Source organism: Giraffa tippelskirchi, chromosome 9 (assembly GCF_054371585.1).
Source record: "Giraffa tippelskirchi isolate mGirTip1 chromosome 9, T2T-mGirTip1v1.2.pri, whole genome shotgun sequence".
Classification (NCBI taxonomy): Eukaryota; Metazoa; Chordata; class Mammalia; order Artiodactyla; family Giraffidae; genus Giraffa; species Giraffa tippelskirchi.
In genome coordinates, this window is record NC_137283.1 from 152355575 (window position 1) to 152379028 (window position 23454).

At 40.0% G+C, this 23454-nt stretch overlaps 1 protein-coding gene and 1 long non-coding RNA gene across 3 annotated transcripts in view; one reads left to right on the forward strand and one right to left on the reverse strand.

Annotated features, from left to right (window-relative positions):
* The window catches only part of SYNE1 (spectrin repeat containing nuclear envelope protein 1), a 471658-nt gene that overhangs the window by 95427 nt on the left and 352777 nt on the right, over positions 1-23454 (reverse strand). For both annotated transcript variants that reach the window (XM_081530296.1, XM_081530297.1), the window contains 14 exons: positions 21793-21966; positions 20792-20923; positions 20012-20208; positions 19219-19351; positions 18651-18833; positions 15887-16036; positions 14538-14714; positions 13938-14093; positions 9050-9205; positions 5651-5821; positions 3557-3690; positions 2752-2956; positions 916-1098; positions 220-366 (listed from right to left, as the gene is read on the reverse strand). In XM_081530296.1, the coding sequence (XP_081386422.1) occupies positions 220-366; positions 916-1098; positions 2752-2956; positions 3557-3690; positions 5651-5821; positions 9050-9205; positions 13938-14093; positions 14538-14714; positions 15887-16036; positions 18651-18833; positions 19219-19351; positions 20012-20208; positions 20792-20923; positions 21793-21966 (2298 nt within the window). The remainder of the gene's footprint in view (positions 1-219; positions 367-915; positions 1099-2751; positions 2957-3556; positions 3691-5650; positions 5822-9049; positions 9206-13937; positions 14094-14537; positions 14715-15886; positions 16037-18650; positions 18834-19218; positions 19352-20011; positions 20209-20791; positions 20924-21792; positions 21967-23454) is intronic.
* On the forward strand, positions 18-2258 carry LOC145521584 (uncharacterized). The gene is made up of 2 exons (XR_014065509.1): positions 18-413; positions 866-2258. It is a non-coding gene; the product is annotated as an uncharacterized LOC145521584 (long non-coding RNA).

Genomic DNA, 23454 nt, shown 5'->3' on the forward strand with positions numbered 1-23454 from the left:
GTCAGGAGTTCTGAGTTACTCTTAAGATTCTGAGATAGAAGATAGACCTGGGGGACTTCCCTAGCACACCAGTGATTAAGACTATGCGACTTCACTGTAGGGGGCAGGGGTTTGATTCCTGGCAGGGGAAGTAAAATCCTACATGCACATGCTTGGCCAAAATAAAAAAAGAAGAAGAAGCAGAAGCTAGATCCAGGATGAGGATTTGAACACACTTACCTTCAGCTCCTCCATCCTTTCCTGGATGGTCGAGAGGTCAGAGGAGTGGCTAGGGTCCTGCCCTTGTAGTATTTCTTCAGCTTCTACTATCCAGGTCTCCAAAGCTTCTAAACTCTTGGTAAAGGTTTCATAGTCAAGAACGCCAGCCTTTGTTTCCACAAAAGAAAATTGGTATTTAGAAATCTAGTGAAAGGGTAAGTGGATGTTAAAATTATTTTTCATATTCTTGCATCAAATTGCCATTCTCCAGATGTCATTTCTAAAAAGACAAAGTTGTCATGATTTACATTTTCTTTTTATTAATGTAATTTTCCTAAAGTTTAGAATTACTTCCATGTACCATTAATTAACCACTTGAAGATATTTTTTTAAATAAATTATCGAGAGATATATCCTGATTCTTGCAAAAGCTTATGTAAACATGAGTGCTGACATTAAAGTTATTTAACACTTATTAATTGAACACATTTTACCATGGGACAAATCACTGATTTCAGGGCAAAATTACATGGTAGAGAACAGAGCAAGACTCCCAGCTTTCCCAGACCCCACTGGAACTTTCAAATTTGTTTATTTTTAATTTTTTTGATTTTGAAGGAAGCATTGTTTTGATGATGAAAGTTCTCCTTTTCCTGTTTATGCCCAGGTTTTATAGGATGCTTAACTCATAACACCCACTGAATATAAGCTCTGTACCTGTAACACAGTCTGCTGTTTGCGGAGAGCCTGTTCTAGGGCATGTAATTGTTGCCTCAAAGAGAGCCAATCGGATTGAATGGCTGAGGCTGCCGAAGCATCCACTTGTTGCTTGAGTTGCCCTCCCAGCTCATGAAGAACTACAAGAGAATCCTGAATCGGCCCAAGTCCTTTGAGGAGGTCCTACAGAAGATGAAAATATGCTCATCATGAAACAACAGGTTAAGTGTATTCATTATTGTAAACAATTACAGGCACTCATTCTTACTTGTCCAATTATTACACTAAATAACCTTCCCCTGCAGGGGGGAGGAAAATCAAGAATTTGATTCCATTTTTAAAACCCTGCATATTAACATAAAAAAAGTGCGATTCTGATTATAAAAGCCACATAGGTTCCTTGTAAGACATGGAGGAAATGCAGAAAAACTTACATAAAGAAGAAAAACAAATCATCTACAAGTAGAGCCAATAACTAGAAATATTTTGGCAGTTTTGTTTTTTTTTTCCCCTGCCTCTTCATGTAACTGATATCAAGTTGAAAATCCAGTGCTGCATTTTACCTTGTAGGACTTAATATTAGACACACAAAGGAGGAGCTGTCTGTGCGCTCACACCAGAGTGGTTCAGTACCCCCGCCCCTGGCCGGTGGGCTCAGAAGCCTAGGTATGGCTCTGTGAGCAGCAGCAAGAGTGGACTCCATTCTTTTCCATGGCATCTCTTGCCTCCACGTTTTGTGGGACCCTCACATATACTCCAAATTATAAGCTGGTGGAAATTTCCTGTTTCAGTTTCCATCTACCACGTAGGGATGACAACTGACTGGTTCTCCTACCTGTTGCTGGTGACTCACAGATAGATGGAAAGAGCAGAGCCTGCTTGGGGACTTCAGTGAGAGGGGAAAAACAAAGGACAACTTTAATCCTGACAGAGAGATCAGAAAATTCACAGCCATCATTTGGCGCACTTGACTGTAAAACAAGCATCTCTCAACTCAGGAGGACTGAAAATGGAAAATAACAAATCTCATAAAGATGAGCTATGTGGAAAGAGAAAAAAAAGCACTGAATTAACTTCATGGTAAAACTTAAACTCTAGCTTTCAAGGGATTATTCATTTTTCATTTGAAGGCCTTAGAATGAGTTAAACTTTTATTTATGTGTTTTTTAGAACCTGCCTAATTCTAATAAACTGATTTGGTAAAGTTTATAAGAAGGTCTTTGAAATAAGTTCATTAAAATAAAGACAAACAGGGCAAACAGTAAGAGGCATGTGATAGGTGAAACAAGAGAAGAATAATTCCTGAAAACTTTAAGTAGGTTATTGGCAGCTGCAGTGAAAAAGAGAAATATTAAAAAGCTATTAAAAAGAAGTATACTCATAAATCAGGAGAGAAAGACTCCTTCTTACCATTAAGTTCTTAGAAGAAATTATTGTGATGAGGCTTACATAAGAGATAATGGCCCTAACTGGACAATATCTTTTAACAGTAGATTTTTAAAAGATGTAACATTACTCTTCATATGGTCATTTCTTATAGTGACCATCTTTGTAAAAACAGAGATCCTAAGTCTTTCACATGGACTGTATTCCATTAGGAAAACTGGGAAAATGACTCTTTAAAAAGGAAGCAATGGGAGGGGATCTCTTTAACTTTGATACATGTGCAACTGTGTCCTGAAAACCTAGCAGGCTCTCTGATATTTGAAACAATTATTTTTGGAAAGCAGTCCCACATAGAGCCATAACAAAAGCTTACACACAGCAGCACTCGCCCTGCTAAATGAGAAGTCTAAGCCTGGTAAGTTGAGAACTCGCGATAGTTCCTGAACATACATTGCAATCTTGGATCCAGGTGGCAACTTCGTCATCACCAATGTCCTTGTCGGTGGCTGCCTTCAAGAACTCGTTGGTTCGTCTCTCCTGCTGTTGAACTGTAGCAGCACACTGTTTGAAGTAGTCCTTGTATCTCTGCCAAAGCTGAAGTAGGGCCTTGCTGGCACGCAGCTGCTCGGCAATCTCTTCCAGCAAGTTATTCCATCTGGAAATGATAGCCAACACTCATGGGTTGGTTCCCACCTCTCACCAAATGCTGTTATTTGCTATTCTATTTTTCATGATCCTGGTTCATGTGAATATGGAAATAATGCAGATGTCTCGTTTCTATTTAACATAATAAAAAGTAACATTTCACACTCATATTTCAAGGGTAGATAGTAGGAAAGGGGTCAATCTTGGGGTATATTGCAGTTATAATTCCTTCCAAATGTCTTCACTGCCTTTTGTGTGTGTGTGTGTGTGTGTGTGTGTGTGTGTGCAGTCATAGCCCACCAGACTCCTCTGTCCATGCAATTTCCCAGGCAAGAACACTGGAGTGGGTTGCCATTTCCTTCTCCAGGGGATCCTCCTGATCCACGGATCGAACCCAGGTCTCCCACACTAGGCAGATTTTTTACCTGAGAAGCCCCATCTTCACTGCATTTGTTTCTCCTTAAATTCATTTTGTGAAAAAAAAAAACATTAATAGAATAGAACCTATAAGGCTCAAGTTCAAAATGCTAGGGTTTTAATTGTATCGTTATTTCTAATTAGATTGTGATATAAATAATGAGCAAAAGTGTCAAACCAGCATATTCCATACCTCATGTTGACTTCTTTTAGTGTATTAGTAAGAGTTTCTGTCACAGGTGGGTGACAGTCTTTTAAAAGTTGATTGGTCACAGAGCCAAATTTCTGCAAGCTCTTTTCCTGTTTTTCTAGATCATCTTGAAGATTCTGCCCAAAGAAAAGGCCACAGATGACATGAAGGGATCTAAAAATTCTAACGATCAAATTTTAAAGTAATGTATAGCTGTTTTCATACAATATGAAAATGTGCACATACAAATACATAAACTGTGACTTTTGCCCCAATGTTTTATAAGTTTTCTTTAAATAATCATTTTTCCTTTTTATGAGTTTGTTCTTGTGGGTGTGAGGAGGGTCTCTTAACAACTGATCCTTGGAGTGGGATGGGTAATTCTGCCAGGAAAGCTCACACAGGGAGCCCCTGTCCATCATCCAAGAGGAAGCCGTGGGGCTGGTGGGCATGCAACCCAGGACATGGTGGTTCTCTTTGCTGCTCAAGATCAAAGTCCAGAACTGTATTCTATTACTTACCGAGAGTTGCTCTATCAGAAACTTCTGATAATGACAGTTTAAGATATCATAGCTTTTCTGCATGCGTGCATGCTCAGTTGCTTCAGTCGTGACAGTCTGACTCTTTGTGACCCTGTGGACTGTAGCCCGCCAGGCTCTTCTGTCCATGGGATTCTCCAGGCAAGAGTGGGTTGCCATGCCCTGCTCCAGGGGATCATCTCTACCCAAGGATCAAACCCGAGTCTCCTGTGTCACCAGCATTGCAGGCAGATTCTTTACCCACTGAGCCACCCAGGAAACCCCACAGCTTTTCTGAGTACCATCTAAGTTCTAGCTCTGAGTGTTCTTCCTTGCAGAGAATCTTTATTACACAGGTTATAGGCTTGGCGGAGTCGTCAACCAAGAACCACTGAAGAAGGATATTTCCCAGGAAATGCTGAAGTGATAGATTCAGTTCTTAGTAAAACTCCCCAGGTAAACCAGGCTGCAAAAATCCACCCCTCCCTGACACTGCTTTCTGGTTGCCATCAAATCAAAACACATGAGGAATAGACCCCTAGTCCTTTCATATTTCAAGATAGAAGAGGTGAAACACAGAGTAGGCTAAATTAAAAGGTATTTCTCCTCAAAGGTATAAAATGTGTTTTTAAACTTACTAGTCTCAAAATAAGTTTTAATGATTTTTAGTATTTGCAATAATTATTTAAAGTTTCATGTAACTATACATACTCATTTTATCCTTCCTGCCTCCTGCCTCACCTGAAAAAAGGGCATTCTCTTCAGCAAGTCTGCATATCAGATCAGCAACATGTAAACTTATATGACCAAGTGAGGGATGCGGGCCAAGGTAAGGAGGGTCCATGCTGGGCTCTGGTTGACGCCTCATCCCTTAGGCCTGCCATGCCCATGCCACTGGCTGCACTATTCAGCCAGGGAGAAAGGCCAGTAGCAGGTGAAGAGTGCCCCGTGCCCAGGAACATAGGGGATGAGGGTAGCAATCAACTGAGGGCAGTGGCCTGAGTGAGGAGCTTGTGCTGTTTCAGTCCAGCAAGAGCCATGTCCTTCTGGATGAAGGACATGATAACAGACACACAGGAAACAAAGCAGCAAGTGCTAGAAAACGGGGATTACGTGTACGTGTTGGAGAGACCACTGACATTCTGCTGAATGCAAAGAAAATAACCTAATGGTTTAAAATTTTACTCTTTTGCAATTTTTCTTTCTGTGTTCTTTTAAATCCCTTAGAATATGTTTAGAAAAGCAGGATTACAAAAAGAGAAAGGGAAGACATAAAAGGCAGTGATAATAGATACAGAAGATGGATTTGGGTATTAAGTCATTTGATAAAATACATCCATCAGGATATTTATATAATTTAAAAAATCATTTAGTTATATATCAGCTATTCCAAAATCTGGTATCCACTGGCAAGTTTGATTACGTAACAAACAAAGCAAGTAAAATTAATTTTGAATGTTTTGAAAATAATTAAATGCAAACAACATAGACCAACATTCCAGCATGATGTTTGCATTTGTTCACTTTAAAAAAAATTTCTCTAAAAAGAATGCTAAGGATGGGGTCAAGTCACCCTTACCTGAAGATTGTCCACCTGAACTTGCACAGCTTCTAAAGAACCAGTGAGCAGACAGAATCGAGAAAGAGAATATCGGGCCTCCATGAGGCAACTGTTTATCTCATCAAACGCGACTTTATGGTGGCTCCACTGGTCAAGCACGGATTTCAACAGGATCTTGAGTTGGCCAACCTTTCAGAAGAGACAGAGACTTCTTATAATTGCATACTATTTTACGTGATAAAATATATATTCCTCTGATGGAAAAGACACTAACATTTAAGAACTTCACTGGGGTTTCAGGCATTGCAAGTAAACTCAAATTAAAAAAATTATACGTTAAAACAAAAAGTTATAAAATACATTTTTAAAGTAAAAATGTAGCAATGCTGAAATTTAAGCCTTTCATATGTGTGATCACATAGTCTAAATTAAAATGCATAAAAAAGTGACACATATAACCTTGACCTATAGTATTAGAATCAGTGCAGTTCAGTTGCTCAGTCATGTCCAACTCTGCAACCCCATGGACTGCAGCACACCAGGCTTCCCTGTCTATCGCCAGCTCCTGGAGCTTGTTCAAACTCAAGTCCATTGAGTCGGTGATGCCATCCAACCATCTCATCCTCTGTTGTCCCCTTCTCCTCTTGCCTGCAATCTTTCCCAGCATCAGGGTCTTTTCAGATGAGTCAGTACTTTGCATTAAGTGGCCAAAGTATTGGAGCTTCAGTATCAGTCCTTCCAATGAATATTCAGGACTGATTTCCTTTAGGATGGACTGGTTTGATCTCCTTGAAGTCCAAGGGACTCTCAAGAGTCTTCTCCAACACCACAGTTCAGAAGCATCGATTCTTTGGTGCTCAGCTTTCTTTATGGTTCAACTTTCACATCCATACATGACTGTTGGAAAAACGATAAGCTTTGACTAGTTGGCAAAGTAATGTGTCTGCTTTTTAATATGCTGTCTAGGTTGGTCATAACTTTTCTTCCAAGGAGCAAGAGTCTTTTAATTTTATGGCTGCAGTCACCATCTGCAGTGATTTTGGAGCCCAAGAAATAAAGTCTTGTCACTGTTTCCACTGTTTCCCAATCTATTTGCCATGAAATGTTGGACCGGATGACGTGATCTTTGTTTTCTGAATGCTGAGTTTTAAGCCAGAGCTTGATGAAAGCTCTTCACTTTCATCAAGAGGCTCTTTAGTTCCTCTTCACTTTCTGCCATAAGGGTGGTATCATCTGCATATCTGAAATTATTGATATTTCTCCTGGCAATCTTGATTCCAGCTTGTGCTTCATCCAGCCTGGCATTTCTCATGATGTACTCTGCACCTAAGTTAAATAAGCACAGTGACACTGTACAGACTTGACATACTCCTTTCTCAATGTGGAACCAGTCTGTTGTTCCATGTCAGGTTCTAACTGTTGCTTCTTGACCTGAATACAGATTTCTCAGGAGTCATGTAAGGTGGTCTGGTATTCCCATCTCTTAAAGAATTTTCCACAGTTTGTTCTGATCCGCACGGTCAAAGGCTTTGGTGTAGTCAATCAAGCAGATGTTTTTCTGGAATTCTCTTGCTTTTTCTATGATCCAATGGATGTTGGCAATTTGATCTCTGGTTCCTCTGACTTTTCTAAATCCAGCTTGAACATCTGGAAGTTCTCAGTTCACGTACTGTTGAATCCTTGCTTGGAGGATTTTGAGCATTACTTGGCTAGTGTGTGAGATGAGGGCACATGTGCAGTCAGTTTGAACATTCTTTGGTCTTGCCTTTCTCTGGTAGCGGAATGAAAACTGACCTTTTCCAGTCCTGTGGCCATTGCTGAGTTTTCCAAATTTTCTGGCATATTGAGTGAAGCACTTTCACAGCATCATCTTTTCAGATTTGAAATAGCTCAACTGGAATTTCATCACCTCCACTAGCTTTGTTTGTAGTGATGCTTCCTAAGGCTCACTTGACTTCACATTCCAGGATGTCTGGCTCTAGGTGAGTGATCACACCATCGTGGTTATCTGGGTTATGAAGATCTTTTTTGTATAGTTCTTCAGTGTATTCTTGTATAGTTTGTGTAGGAATATTCTTTGTATAGTTCTCTTCTTAATATCTTCTGCTTCTGTTGGGTCCATACTGTTTCTGTCTTTATTGTGCCCATCTTTGCATGAAATGTTCCGTTGGTATCTCTAATTTTCTTAAAGAGATCTCTAATCTTCCCCCATTGTATTGTTTTCGTCTATATCTTTGCAGTGATCACCGAGGAAGGTTTTCTTATCTCTCCTTGCTATTCTTTGGAACTCTGCATTCAGATGGGTGTGTCTTTCCTTTTCTCCTTTGCCTTTCATGTCTCTTCTTTTCTCAGCTATTTGTAAGGCCTCCTCAGACAACCATTCTGCCTTTTTGTATATTTTTTTCTTGGAGATGGTCTTGGTCACCACCTCCTGTACAATGTGACAAACCTCGGTCCATAGTTCTTCAGGCACTCTATCAGATCTAATCCCTTGCATCTATTTGTCACTTCCACTGTATAAGGGATTTGATTTAGATCACACCTGAATGGTCTAATGGTTTTCCCTACTTTCTTCAATTTAAGTCTGAATTTTGTAATGAGGAGTTCATGATCTGAGCCTATAGTATGTATATATATATATAAAAGTGGTAAAAGATCAATATATTTAGTATCACCATTTAGGAAACATATTACATGAGTGTTCTAAATTCATTAACCCATTTTATCCTGGTAACAACCTTTGAGGTAGATGGAACCTTAACTCATCTTACAGATGAGGAAACCGAGGGGACAAAGAGGTGACTTAGAGGTGTTAGCTGCATGAACAGGGACAGAAGTCGGATTCTAGTCTATCCTGAAATAGGGCTGAAAAGATTACTGATGGACTAGAGGTGGGTCTGAGAGAAAGAGAGGAATGAAGAACGACTCCAAGGGTTTCAGTCCATGCTACTGGATGGGCAGAGTTGTCACGAACTGAGATGGCAGAAGGCGTCGGTTTGAGGGGGACTGATGTGAGTTGGTTTGGGCAGGAAGTTTGAGATGTCTACTGGCCATGTGAGTGGATACGTTGATGGAGGACTTCTCTCTGTGTCTGTCTCTGACTGAGTTTAGGGGAAAAGTTCAATCTGAGTATACATATTTGAGAACCATCTGTGCCTAAATGGTATCTATAGACCTGGAATAGATAAGATCATTGAGAAAGTAAAGTCTATAATAATATTAATTATAGGAAACATCTGAAGCTAGACTCTTTTTGGAAGGCTAACGAAGTGATCTCAACAGTATAAATAAATGCTGTCTAGATTCAATGATTATTTATTCAGTTACTTTACGAAAATCAAAGCCCACATCACATTCACATTTGGACACAAGATGGCAAGCGCGGTCTTGGAGCCAACTCTCCACAAGCAACATTACCATGTGGTCCAAATTTGCCCAAGTTTGGTTGAGCTCCTGAAGCGTGCTCCTGACAATGCCAGAGACTTCTTCTTTCTTGTTCTGAACCAAGGCAAGTCCATTCTGCTCAATTTTCTCTACCTCTTTCTCTTTTGCTTTAATCAAGTCTTCCAGATCCTGAAAGATGAAGAAATAGTCATTATAAATTATTCTATTATGGAACTCTGGGGTGCCCTGAAATTGAGCCATGATAGTCTCATATCCAAAAACCCTTTTACTAATCCAAAAAGCTTACTGTTCTCAGGAAAGGGTCACCAGAATGATACTTCTTACTACATTTAAATTTTTTAAATTCTCTTTTCATTCCATGAGAGGTGAGTGTAACTTAAAAAATACAAAACTTGATTACATAATAGATAAGGAAATGGCAATATGGAATTTTTTTTCAACAAGCTACAAGGGAAGAAATATATGTTGGAAATGGTAACATGATTTATATCCTTAAATTCATTTATCTTGCTGTTGGACAAGTTTCACAGTCCTAGCCTCTGGCATGAAATGTGATGAACGGTGTTCTGGGCCCCATTGTCTGAGGTTCAGTTCCATTTCTGTGACCATTAAGCTGAGCCACTTTGTGTGAGTGAGAAACTTCCATAGGGTCTCAGTTTCTTCAAAAAAAAAAAAAAAAACACCAGAGTCTCTATTAACCTCTCTTTCCCCCTAAAATGCTCTGATTCAGAAAGATTGTATGGGCTTTTTTTCATGAGTCAAATCCTCATCTTCTTTAGGATGTGCATTTATAACGGTCAGCATGAAATGTTCAGGCTTTCCTGGTAGCTCAGTTGGTAAAGAATCTGCCTCCAGTGTAGGGGACCACCTGCAATGTAGGAGATCCAGGTTAGATCCCTGGCTCAGGAAGATCCCCTGGAGAAGGAAATGGCAACCGACTCTGGTATTCTTGCCTGGGAAATTACATGACCAGAGAAGCCTGGTGGGCTACAGTCCATGAGTTCACAGGAATCAGACACGACTTAGCGACTAAACCATCACCACCACCACCACGAAATGTTCTAAAAAGAAAATCAGATGATGATATAGAGATCATACTTAACCATAATCCTAAATCATATTTTAAATTCATTAGAAAATTTTAAAAGCACCTTGAACCAGGTTGAAACTGCTATCAACATTTTATGGATGAACAAGTGGGAGATTTAAGTCATACAGCCTGTCTCAGGTCACAGAAGGGCCAGAAGTAGAATTAGAACCCAAGAGTTTTGAGCCTACTGACTCCCAGCCCAGTGCTGAAGGCAGGTCATTGGATGGGAGTCATAGAGAAGGTGTAAACCCATGTTGGGGTGATGTGAGCAGCTGTATATGGAGACCTGGTTATATGATCACATTCAGAAGTACATCCCCAGAATTAGGTATGCAGACGTGTAGGCCTTGGAGCTCAGAGTAAAGAAAACTGAGAAATATTTTAAGCTTGGATAATGTCTCAATTCTGTGAAAAAGATTTCCACCTTCCTGTCATGATCCACACATGGATCACTCTATCAGTCTTGGGTGGTGGTATGGGTATGGGTAGGGTAACGTCCTGGTCTCTGTGTGAGTTTAAAATGTGCCCCTTTGATTTCTGTTTCTGTGTGGTCCCGTCTTTTCGTCACCCTCTGTGTGTCTGTGTGTGTTGTCAGTTGCTCAGTCACGTCCAACTCTTTGCAACCTCATGATGGACTGTAGCCCACCAGGCTCCCCGTCCATGGAATTTTTCAGGCAAGAATACTAGAGTAGGTCGCCATGCCCTCCTCCAGGGGATATTCCCGACTCAGGGATTGAACCTAAGTCTCCTATGTCTCCTGCACTGGCAGGTGGATTCTTTAGCACTGTGGCACCTGGGAAGCCCTTGACCTTAGGTGCAAAATAGGAATAATAATGCACTTGGCTCATCTCAAAGAGATAACATTGGATAAATATATCTATGAAATCCTTTTTAAGCTGTTAAAAACTAGGCAAATGTAAGAGTATTATTTTATTTAGCCATTTGGTAATCTACCTTACTTCAGTGCAAATTTATTTATTTTTCTCTCCTTAATTATTAGGAAGCCATTTTTGTTGTGATGTATTAATTCGAAGCTCTTGCAGTTAGTAGCCTAAAGAGATCATTTTTGTTTTTAATAACTGGTCTTTTATTTACGATTTATAATTTTGCCAGTCTGTTGACAGCGTTGATAATTAACCTGAGAATGAACGCAATGATTAGTAGGGTTACAGGTCCTAAATACAGTGAAGAAAACATAATCAACTTTATTATTTAAGGATTTTTTTTTTTCTCTACTTCTCTAAAGGATTACATAACCAAATAATCCTTCCAACATGTCTTCAGTATTATTCTAAAATTCAACCACTGGAATTAAACTTATTCTCATTTATCCATAGATGTTAGTTTTTTAAGTGAGCAATATCAAATAAATGATCCATTGCTTAGAAACACATCTCAAAAGTGTCCTGCACATTTATGTTGGCATAAAAGCACAACCCAGGAGAGAAACAGGAATGAAATATATATTTTGTGCAAAACAAAGGTATGTTTTCATTTCTCTCCAATAATAATTAAAAGATGATTCTGTTTCTGATCAACAGAGGGAAAAGCCAAAACTAACATATTTTGCTATAATAAATCATTCTTAACGTGGGCTAATTCAGAAATAGCAGGTTTTAGGTAGGTTTGAGTTCATAAATTACTTCTGGAAAAGTAAAAAAAATATCCAAGACCTTTTAAACAAAATAAAGCTTGAATCCAGTCACCAATGTAAGTATGCTGGCTTAAATTCTATACTTTGTTCCAGAGGAACAATTTCTCAAGAATGACAATAAATTTTCGCCAAGGTTTGTGGTGCTGTCAAATGGAACCTGCCAGTTAGGCTATCATGATTTATCTGTGATACTCCAAAATAACTGTGGGCTACTTTAATTCTGTTGTTTTTTTTAAAAAAATGACTTTTCATTTGAAATCATGAATTGGCACTGGAGTGAAGTCCTTTCAACCACACTTGAAGCTGTCTTTCTGACACTCCCTGGTGTGACCCTCTGGGAGGCTAAAATTTGGGTCAGAAAAGGAGTAAAACTTGGTCAAATTTCTACTATATTTTCCATCTAGCAATCTCCTCTCTCTCTCTGTTAAACGGAAGACATTACATAAAAAGAAAATGGAAAGTGGCAGAAGAAAAGTACATTAAGGAGAACAAAAATCAGCAAGAAAGAAAAAAATAAACAAGGAGAAGGAAGAAGGAAAAACAAAGGAAAAGGAAAGCTAACCTATAACTTCAGTCTTTTCATAGTCAAGTTTATTACAAGGTCACAGCCAAGCACTAATCTTTCTCATGTTCATTCTGAAATTATGTTTTAATTTTAATAAAAACATTTTAATTGAGGAAGTCATTCTTCAAAGTAAAATTCTGAAATTCTGGCTTACTTGGACATTTTAGAATCGATAGCCTAAGTTAGAAACACTACTGGACCCTGGAAAATTAGAAGGGCAATGAGACTAGCTAATACATGTTTTTGGTCTTCCATCTTTTACACAACTATTTTATTTTGCAGGGAGAAGGGTGTGTGTGGGGTGTGGGATCATGCCACAAGGTATGTGAGATTTTAGTTCCTTGACCAGGGGTCAAACCAGTCAGTGTCCCCTGCAATGGAAACACAGAGTTTTAATCACTGAACCACCAAGGAAGTTCCTACACACTCATCTTCTGATGTGAAGCTTTTTTTTTTTTTTAACGATTTCTCTGTATGATAGTTTCCTTTGCCATGTTCACGCACCCTCGAAATTGCACTCCATTAGCTTGTCAGCCCAGTACAAAAGCCCGTGCTCTTTTCTGAACCAAAAGGCTTTGATTGAGAGCTTAAATATATCTCTTTACATATACCCCCCTCCCAAAAAAAAACATTGTTTCAAGGGAAGATCATTACCAAAGGCTTTTCTTTTTGAAAGCTGAAACAGAAAAACAGATTTGGGGTAAGGAGCATTTCTGTAGAATTGCTTCACAGTCTAGTCTTCAACTATCCTTAGGAAATACTACAAAGAACCAACACAGCTAATCTGTAACACATAAATCACTGAATTATTTTTTTAATTACAGCATTAACTGTAATAGCTTACATTTTTTTCTTATAAACAAGAACCCCTGAGGAAATATTAAGGAGTCCCAAGTCACAGGAAAACATTTAGTCAGCCCACTCCACCTGAACCAACATCCTTATCACTAATTGTGGAATAAGCAGGCGCTATCTGGTCTTTCTGATGGGACACAGCAGGGGGGTAACCCTGTCCCCTGGGAAGTGCTGGCTCCCTGGCGTTGAACCAGAATTCAATGAAGCCTCTCATGCTGACTTTCCATACACAGGAAAGACAGGTGAGAGAGGAGCTTCTTAAGGAAGTGTGTGTGTGCGTGCCCAGTCAATTCAGTCCTATTTGACACTCTTTGTGACCCCAAGGACTGTAGGCTGCCACGCTCCTTTGTCCATGGAATTTTCCAAGCAAGAAAACTGGAGTGGGTTGCCACTTCCTACTCCAGGGGATCTTTCCAACCCAGGGATCAAATCCATGTCTCTTGTGTCTCCTGCCTTGGCAGACGGATTCTTTGCCATTGCGCTGCCTGGGATGCCCGAATGATCAGTATGGGGGGTTAGAACCATTCTCCATTCTCTATTTATAAATTCAAATTTATAAAAACAGGTGAAAAAAACCTAACAGGTGGAAAAACATTATAATTCATGTAATCAGAGAAGTTTGTTACCATATGCAGCATTTTTTAATATTTAACTCTCAACTGTCATGATTTGCAACTTTGTTTGGTGTATGCCATCAAACTGTGAAGGGTGCTTGTCAGCCACTTGGAGAAGTTACCTGACAGTCTTTCATCGCGTTCTGAACTGAGGCCTGGTCTCCAATGCGATGTTGTTGTTTCAGTCTCTTTTCCTGGGTTTCAAACCACGTTTTCAGACATTGTACATTATTTTCATATTCTGACCAAGATTCCAATAAGCCTTCCAACAACTGAATCTGAACAAACATAATAAAATGAAATTTGCAATTTTGTTTTAGAATCCAGTTATTGGCAGATCACTATTTCCTCCAGATTAAGAATTCTTAAAAAAAAAAAAGTCCATTGTACCTATGATTAAGAATGAATGTTAAAGAGTGTAAATCAGTGATTACCATTGGTAAACAAGTAAATAACTTCAGTCAACTTTGAAGCAAAGGAAAAAGATATTAAGACCTTTAATAAAGGAAAATGATATGAAATATTCAAAGAGTAGAGAGTACCGAGACAAAATAATGAACAAGGCTGAAGAACAGTTAAAATGAGAACCTCCAGGATCTATCCCTTCAGAAGCAGTCCTACACCCAGTGGAGCCATACTACTTTGTGGAATGAGCTTTCTACAGAGTATACCTGTTTTTGGAGTTTTCATGAAACATGGTCAACAGGGAATGCTTGGCTCACCTTCTCAGTGACCAGACCCTGCAGGATTTGCCAGCTTTTATTCATTGCTCCAAGTTGCTCAGCAAAATCAGTCTTGTCGCTGCGTTTACTTTCCACGTCCTGAGTGCTGATCTGTAGCACAGACTGGTTCACAAAATCAACAGTCAGCTGCTTACAGTTAATGTCAATCTGAAAACCCTGAAAAGGGAGAGGAGAAAATAAGAAAATAAGGTTATATGTATACATTCCTTATATGATTTTATACATATCAGCTTCCTTGATAGCTCAGTTGGTAAAGAATCCACTTGCAATGCAAGAGACCCTGGTTCGATTCCTGGGTTGAGAAGATCCACTGGAGAAGGGACAGGCTGCCCATTTCAGTATTCTTGGGCTTCCCTTGTGGCTCAGCTGGTAAAGAATCCACCTGCAACGCGGGAGACCTGGGTTTGATCCCGGGGTTGGGAAGATCCCCTGGAGAAGGGAAAGGCTATCCACTCCAGTATTCTGGCCTGGAGGATTCCGTGGACCATATAGCCCATGGGGTTGCAAACAGCTGGACGTGACTTTCACTTTCTTATATTTTACCAGGAGTCAGAAAGGCTTAAGCAAGCTTAAGATGAACATTATCATTTCCATGATTTTAGTCCAAATGGCACAATCTGTGTATATTAATATAATCTATTATTTTCAGAAGCTGAATATATACATAAATATGCAACATATGAATATACTGAATATAAATTGATTTTATACATTTTGAATGGATAAATATATCAAATTTAAATTTGTGAAAGTTTGAACATATAGATATATTGAGTATAAATATGTGTGTGTGTGTTAGTTGCTCAGCGGTGTCTGACTTTTTGCGACCCCATGGACTGTAGCCCACCAGGCTCCTCCGTCCATGGAATTCTCCAGGTGAAAATACTGGAATGGGTTGCCATGCCCTTCTCCAAAGGATATTCCCGACCCAGGGATCGAACCCAGGTCTCCTACATTGCAGACAGATTCTTTAACCATCTAGGCCATCAGGGAAAACCTGAGTATAAACATATAAATTTTTTAGGACAAGTAAGTAGAATTGGACAAACTACATAATCCTACTATATAATATATGTGAATTATAGTATTTACTTTTATGACTTCTTAAAATGACACAAAATCTTGTTCAAAATTTTTCGTAATACCGGACAATGCTCCTATGCCTATAACGAGGGCGGCAGTTTTCTTACTATTGGAAACCCATCTGGTCACTAGGTATGAAACATACACTTTCAGACCTGATTTCTGTACCTTGCGTTTTTGAGTTTCTTCCAGTAAAGCAGTCCTAAAACACAAAAAGCCAGAAACAAACAAAAATGTTTAGTTACCTTATATTTCTGAAGGTACTCATGAATTGTCTTGTAACCGATGGAATTTTTAATATTCTCTTCATCCTTTTGAATAACACTTTCCATAAGAGAAATCCAAGTCATGACTTCAGAAATGGCGTGGCGAGAAGGCAGTCTATCCATCTGGAGCTGCACATGTCAGAGACAGAATGAGTCACAATGTTAAAATTCAAACTGATTTCTGTTAACTTAAAATTCTATTACTTCCTACTGAAGTACCAACAGAATAACATTTCTAGATGGGAATACCAGACCACCTGACCTGCCTCTTGAGAAACCTGTATGCAGGTCAGGAAGCAACAGTTAGAACTGGACATGGAACAACAGACCGCTTCCAAACAGGAAAAGGAGTACGTCAAGGCTGTATATTGTCACCCTGCTTATTTAACTTATATGCAGAGTACATCATGAGAAACGCTGGGCTGGAGGAAGCACAAACGAGAATCAAGATTGCCGGGAGAAATATCAATAACCTCAGATGTGCAGATGACACCACCCTTATGGCAGAAAGTGAAGAAGAACTAAAGAGCCTCTTGATGAAAGTGAAAGAGGAGAGTGAAAAAGTTGGCTTAAAGCTCAACATTCAGAAAACTAAGATCATGGCATCCAGTCCCATCACTTCATGGCAGATAGATGGAGGAACAGTGGGAACAGTGGCTGACTTTATTTTTTTGGGCTCCAAAATCACTGCAGATGGTGGCTGCAGCCATGAAATTAAAAGACGCTTACTCCTTGGAAGGAAAGTTATGACCAACCTGGACAGCATATTAAAAAGCAGAGACATTACTTTGCCAACAAAAGTCCATCTAGTCAAGGCTACGGTTTTTCCAGTGGTCATGTATGGATGTGAGAGTTGGACTATAAAGAAAGCTGAGTGCCAAAGAATTGATGCTTTTAAATGTGGTGATGGAGAAGACTCTTGAGAGTCCCTTGGACTGCAAGGAGGTCCAACCAGTCCATCCTAAAGGAGATCAGTCCTGGGTGTTCATTGGAAGGACTGATGTTGAAGCTGAAACTCCAATACTTTGGCCACCTGATGCGAAGAACTGACTTATTGGAAAAGACCCTGATGCTGGGAAGGATTGAGGGCAGGAGGAGAAGTGGACGACAGAGGATGAGATCGCTGGATGGCATCATTGACTCGATGGACATGGGTTTGAGTGGACTCAGGGAGTTGATGATGGACAGGGAGGCCTGGCGTGTTGCAGTTCATGGGGTCGCAAACAGTCGGACATGACTGAGCGACTGAACTGAACTGAACTGAACTGAATGACATTTTTGGATATTAACCTCGTTAGAAGCGGGAAATTAAACATCAGGCAAACACTGAACAGTAATAGTCCTCTTATGTTCACTTGACATCGAATACTATAAACATTGCATAAACACTACCTAATTAATCAAAACACCAGCAAGAATAAAATATTATTCTTATTTTATAGCTAGTTTTATGAGTATAAAAAAAAACGTAACTACAAAACATTCAACAGATGTATTTTATTAATTATCTTGTAAAATCTCTGTGTATTACGACTCAGGAATGTTCAAAGGAGGAAGAAAAATACCACCACACGACACACTATCATTTTCTAGATTTTTGGCACTCTGATATTTGTTCCGAAGAATATAGCCAATTTCCTCTGTCTTTCACTAAAATATACTTAGAATCCTGAATCTTCCTTAACATATCAAACATTTATGCAAATACTTAGAAGGATTGGGGGGAACAAAAGCAATCATTTAAAATATTTATGGACTTCTAGGAAGTGCAGAAAGATATAGAAGTCAATGTGAGATGTTTCCTGCCCTCTAGAATGTTCAGCTGCTGATTAGGAGGGATGAGACATTTATATGAAACACACCTTTAACACAGTGATGAATGTCAAAGAGAGATACAGATAAAATAGCTGGGAGGTCAGGGCTAAGAAGCATATTTCCAGATAAGGAAACTACTTACTTTTCTTTACTCTTTTTGTTGCATGTCAGCTCTATTGTAGGTAAGATTATAGGTCTTTTAGATATACTATTGGGCTTCCCTTCTGGCTCAGCTGGTAAAGAATCTGCCTGCAATGCGGGAGACCTGCGTTGGATCTCCAAAGAAGGGAATGGCTATCCACTCCAGTATTCTTGCCTGGAGAATTCCATGGACTGTATAGTCCATGGGGTTGCATAGAGTCAGACACAACTGAGAGACTTTCACTTTCACATATACTATTAGATAATCTTCATAACTACTCACTTTTTGAGAGAGGCAGAGTCACCCTCATTTTATTTATGATAAAACAAATAATTTAAACATGGACAGACAAAGACTCTAACACACACACACAATAGAGAAGCCATTGGAAGACAGGGAATTTGTAGATTGGGCATTTGTAGAACCATTCACTCTGTTCTTTTTTGGGGGCGTGGGGCATATAGATTTACAACGTTGTGTTACCTTCTACTGAAAAGCATAGCGAGTCAGTTATACAGATAATATACATTCACTCTTTTTTAGATTCCTTCCATACAGGTCATTACAGAATATTGAGTAGAGTTCCCTGTGCTATACAGTAGGTTCTTTTTGGTTATCTATTTTATGTATAGCAATATTAATATGCAATATAAGGGAAGACATAAAAGACAGGGTGTCCAAGACATAGCTGATTTAAATTTGTGAGCAAAAGCAGATAAATGTGCTTTTCCATCTAATATCACTTACATCAGTTACGAACAATTAAACTGATGATTATTTCTGTACCTGATGAAGCTTTTCCTGTACGGCTGGAATATTTGTCAGCAGGTCATTCCACTGGCCATCAATGTGGGACAGCTCAGAACGCAAGGCAGCTGTGTCCACTTTCTTTAATCGCAGAAGCTGATTTCCAGTGCTCAGAACAGATGATTTTAGCGTGGACTTGGCATCCACCTCTTTGGAAAACTCCTAGAAGAAGTACCAACAGTCAAATCAGGATTAAGTAGCCAGACCTTACATTTACGGAAAGAGACTAACTTATTACATAAAGTTTTTTCTTTCCATCTTGAAGAAGAGTGGCGATATTAAGCACTCTGAGGAAAATAAAAGCAACAGACCCTTGCCCTGAATGAAAGCCAACCTCTCTTAGACACTACTCTAAAGAGGCAACGTGGAGGCTTAGTATTTTGCTGAATTATTCAACACACAGAGTTAACAATGATAAATTCTCTATAGCTTGATTTACTAAGTACATCCATTGACAGCTGATCTTTTTACTGGTGTTAAGTCAGGTCTTACCTAAAGGCCTGAAAACAATAAACCTGAATCAAATACTTTAGATTCTTAAGCTTACCAGAAAAGCATTCAGGTGATCACGGACCATTTCCAGTTCTTGTGGGACTGTCACAGATTGTTGAGTCCAAAATTCTAGCCTGTCTTTTGCAGACTGTAACCAGCGGATTAGATCTGCAGATTCACTTTGATATCTGTAAGGATAATAATAAGCCTATTAAGTAAACATCCAATCCCGACTTTGTGCTAACCTGTGTTATTCACCAATGCTAATTTTAAAAGGAGACAGGTCAGGATTTGGGAGAATCATGCCCTGGACTGACACTTTCAAATTCCCTTCTCTTAATATTCATACCTTAAGTAGGTCAGTCTGTGTTTCAGTTTTCCCATCTCTAAGTTGAAAATAAAAAGATATCTTTCTCCTACTCCTTTACATTGAGGCTACTGAGAAAATATTAGATGATTGTTAAAGTTCTTAGAAATAAAAGTGGCATAAAAACAAGGATTTCATTATATAAAATCAACTTTCCACCTCTCTTGACTACCTTCTATTGCCCTCAAGGAAAACTCTACCTTCTTATAACACACTCTCTCTTCTTTCTCTCCTTCTAAGATTTACTGTGACCACCCATGTACATCGATAGGCAGGGGAGATGACAGCTCAAAGGTAAGACGTATTACATAATGCCTGCCTCCCTCACCCTTTTTTTTAAGTACATGTTTATACAATTATGCAAGAATCCAATTGGAAGCTTTGTGTTTGCCTTTCTTTTCCAAACTCTGTGGTATGTTCCTTGAGGGACCACAACTTTTTCAACTCAGAGGCCCAACAGCCTTATAAACACTGCAGTTACCTGGTCCAGTGTTTCAATATTGTTTCCAATCTGTGAAGTTCCTTAGACACTTTGTTGGTATCATTTAACCAGTGTTCTCCAAGTTGATTTAGCTGGCTTTCCAGATCTGAGCAGCTAACAGATATCAGAAGTCGTTTCCCATCATCTATTACCTGATATAATTTGGGCTGGTATTCATTAAGGCTGGATTTCAAATGCTAAAATGATTGAAAATACTGGGTCAAAGTTTAGACAATGCAATTTTTCACCCTAAAGATTATAATTTCTCCATAATGTTCCCCTTACCCATTAGTCAGATTTCAACCATTTACACTGAAGTTTCTACTTCATGATGTTTCTATATCTAAGTATATAACTTTGGGGGTACTTGAAACTGTTGACGTATCATTATTTTAAGAATAAAGTGTGACGCCAACAAAAAATACAAAGTAATGTTTGGTGGAGGCTGAATTTTCAAAAAGAGCTCTCTCATTAAAAATAAGAAAAAAAAAGGGCTTTCTGATGCTCTACCATAAAACAACCATCTGTAATTTTTTCAAGACAGTGTGACTTCAGCATAACAAGTGGAAAACACTTGCTGAAGGCTGCATTTTCAAAAGGGGCTCTCATTTAAAAAAAGAAAAAAAATCTTTTTATGTTCTATTATGAAACAAACACTGAAAGTAAAAATACTTAACAAAATATTTGATTGCAAGTTTGAGTAGATCTGTTAAAACCATGGGAAAGCTTCAAAAAGTGATGTGGCAACTTCTTACACAATGCCATCATCTGGACGCTGACCTGGTAGAGTGTGATCCGGTCGATAAGCCTGTCTTCGCTCTCCTCCACCAAACCCACACTTGGGGTGCTGCTCTCCACCACCTCCAGCTGCCGGCTAAGCTCCAAGTGCTCCTTATCCAGTTGGGACCACGTCTAGAAACACGACATCAGCATGTGAACTCAAGACCCTCATTAAGGAACAACATCCTTTCTGTGTGCACAGACGCACCTGATGGAGTCCTTCAGAGACATGTCAGAGGTGCCTGCCTTAGGGCTTTGCTCTGGGAAGCAAAAGATGGCTTTGAAGGAACTCATCAGAAGGAGACCCTGAAAAGCACCGTGCAGCTCTCACATCTGCAGCTAAGCAGCTGTAAGACCTGGGCCAATTACTGCACGTCTCTGAACCTCACTTTCAACATTAAAAGAAATGGTGACAATACTAACGGTCTTGTCCATTGTGAGGCTTAAATAGAATAATATATGCAGCACATTTGAACACAGTGGGCATCTGAAATGCACGGTTTCATCCATCCCCACAGTGAGGGTGAACGAACAACTTAAGTGAAAGGAACAGGCTTGTTAACTTTCCAGAGTAAGTGAACTGAATACTTCACATTTGCAGATAAAAAACCGACACAGACAGTTAAGAAATATGAATATACAGTATAGACAGTCTATTAAGAAATTTCAAATCACTTATTCTAAAATTATTTTTTTATTTAAAATTGGAAAATCTTTTTTTTTAATCATGTGAAGTCTTCTTCAATAATTTATATCAAAGGCAAGTCTATTGAGACCGTAAATATCACCGTGCCCATTCTGGAATCAGTCTTCATCTGACTGAACTCACAGAAAGGCACAGCCTTTACCTAAATGTAAACAGGAAACCCCAGGAGCACACACAACATGTGATGCCCAGTCTGTGATGTCTCCGGGTCATACGAGACAAATCGCAGGAATGAAGACCTCTTGCCTGACGGGTCTGCCGTGCAGCCGGAGTGCGCTGAAGGGGAGGGTCTCACCTCGAGGATGTACTCCAGCTCCACACCCCTCTTGTGAGCCCCTTTGAGCACGGCCGAAGCCTGCGCCATCAGGTCTGTGTGGAACTGAGTCTCCCGTGGGACTGCAAAGCTGATGATCTTTCTGAAGAGGGTTTCGGTCAAGATCATGTGAGATTCCAGACCTTGAAAGTATTCCTGCAATTTTTCAGATAGAAAGGGGTCAGCAACTCATGCATTTACTACCTAACGATAAAAACGGCTTCAAACCCAGAAGCTGCTGGAGCTCAGCTAATCCCTGGGCAATAGCAGTCCTCCCCTGCGGTCCTCCACTCACCAAGGCACCCACAGCCTCGTGCAGGGATGGGGGAGCTCCAGTCTCCTGATTGGCTTCTCCTGGCCCCTCACTCAAAGCACCTACACAATGGTGAGCTGCAGGTACTCTGGCCCCCAGACAGGACCCATCACACGTGAGCAGCTGCTAAAAAACTCATCTGCCCTCTCAGCTCCTCATCCCGGTACCACCTGGGTGGACACTCGCTTCCGCCACCACACAGACCGGCCTCCCTTGTCCCTGGGACACGTCAGCGCCTATCCCCCACCTTCAGCCTCTGCCCACACTCTGCTTCCTGCGGTGACCTCCCCTGACAATGTCACGACTTTCCTTCCTCCAGGGTGGGGCTGGAGGTCTGTTCTTCTGAATTCTCAGAGCATGTATCGTTCATACTCAACGCCAAGCTTAACTGGACACACACTGATTGGCATCAATATATTTAAATTTCCCTCATAAAATGCCTACACACAGTAGAACTGTAGGCCTTGCACAGCCCTACAAATGTGTTTCAAAATATTACTTTCTATGCAGAAATGTCCCCAGAGGATGCATGCTAAATTACTTCAGTCGTGTCCAACTCTTTGTGACCCCATGGACCGCAGCCCACCAGGCTCCTCTGTCCATCGAATTCTCCAGGCAAGAATACTGGAGTGGATTTCCATGTCCTCCTCCATGAGATCTTCCCGACCCAGGGATCAAACTCACATCTGTTATGTCTCCTGCATTGGCAGGCGGGTTCTTTACCACGAGTACCAGCTGCGAAGCTCCCTCAGAGGATGGGAGCGGGTTATCCCATTTCCTGTTCCCCGCACCAAGGATGGAACTACAACTGGGAATTGAAACCATCATGTGCTGGACACTACAAACACTCCAGTGACTAACTTGTTGAATCCTTATCACAGCCTAAGAGGTACGCAGTTTTATGTCCCAGTTTACAGACTCTGAGCCACTCACGCAGAGCTCTCCTTCAGAAAATGGTCTGGTCAAGAGGAATTGGAACCATTATTTTTAACTGACAGTTATGATATCATAGAATCCCCAAGTTGGAAGAGAACCTGGAGGTCACTAAGCCCAAGGTTCGCAGAAAGCTGATACTCGTTTCACAACCATCTCCCCCAACAGCCTTGGATGGACTTCTGGCCAGCAGGGCTGTGCATTTAATGGCAGCCTCTCCTTTTAGAGTGCTTCATCTATTGAGCTTTATTTCTTCGTTATTTATACTCATTGATCCCAATTTCCCCTCTGGAATAACTCAGGATGATATTTTATTGCTATGGTCAAAGATTTGAGAAAAACCAGCTGTTGACTTTAAAGCACTGTTTTCAAAGCCAACTGATAAGGCTTTAATAAAT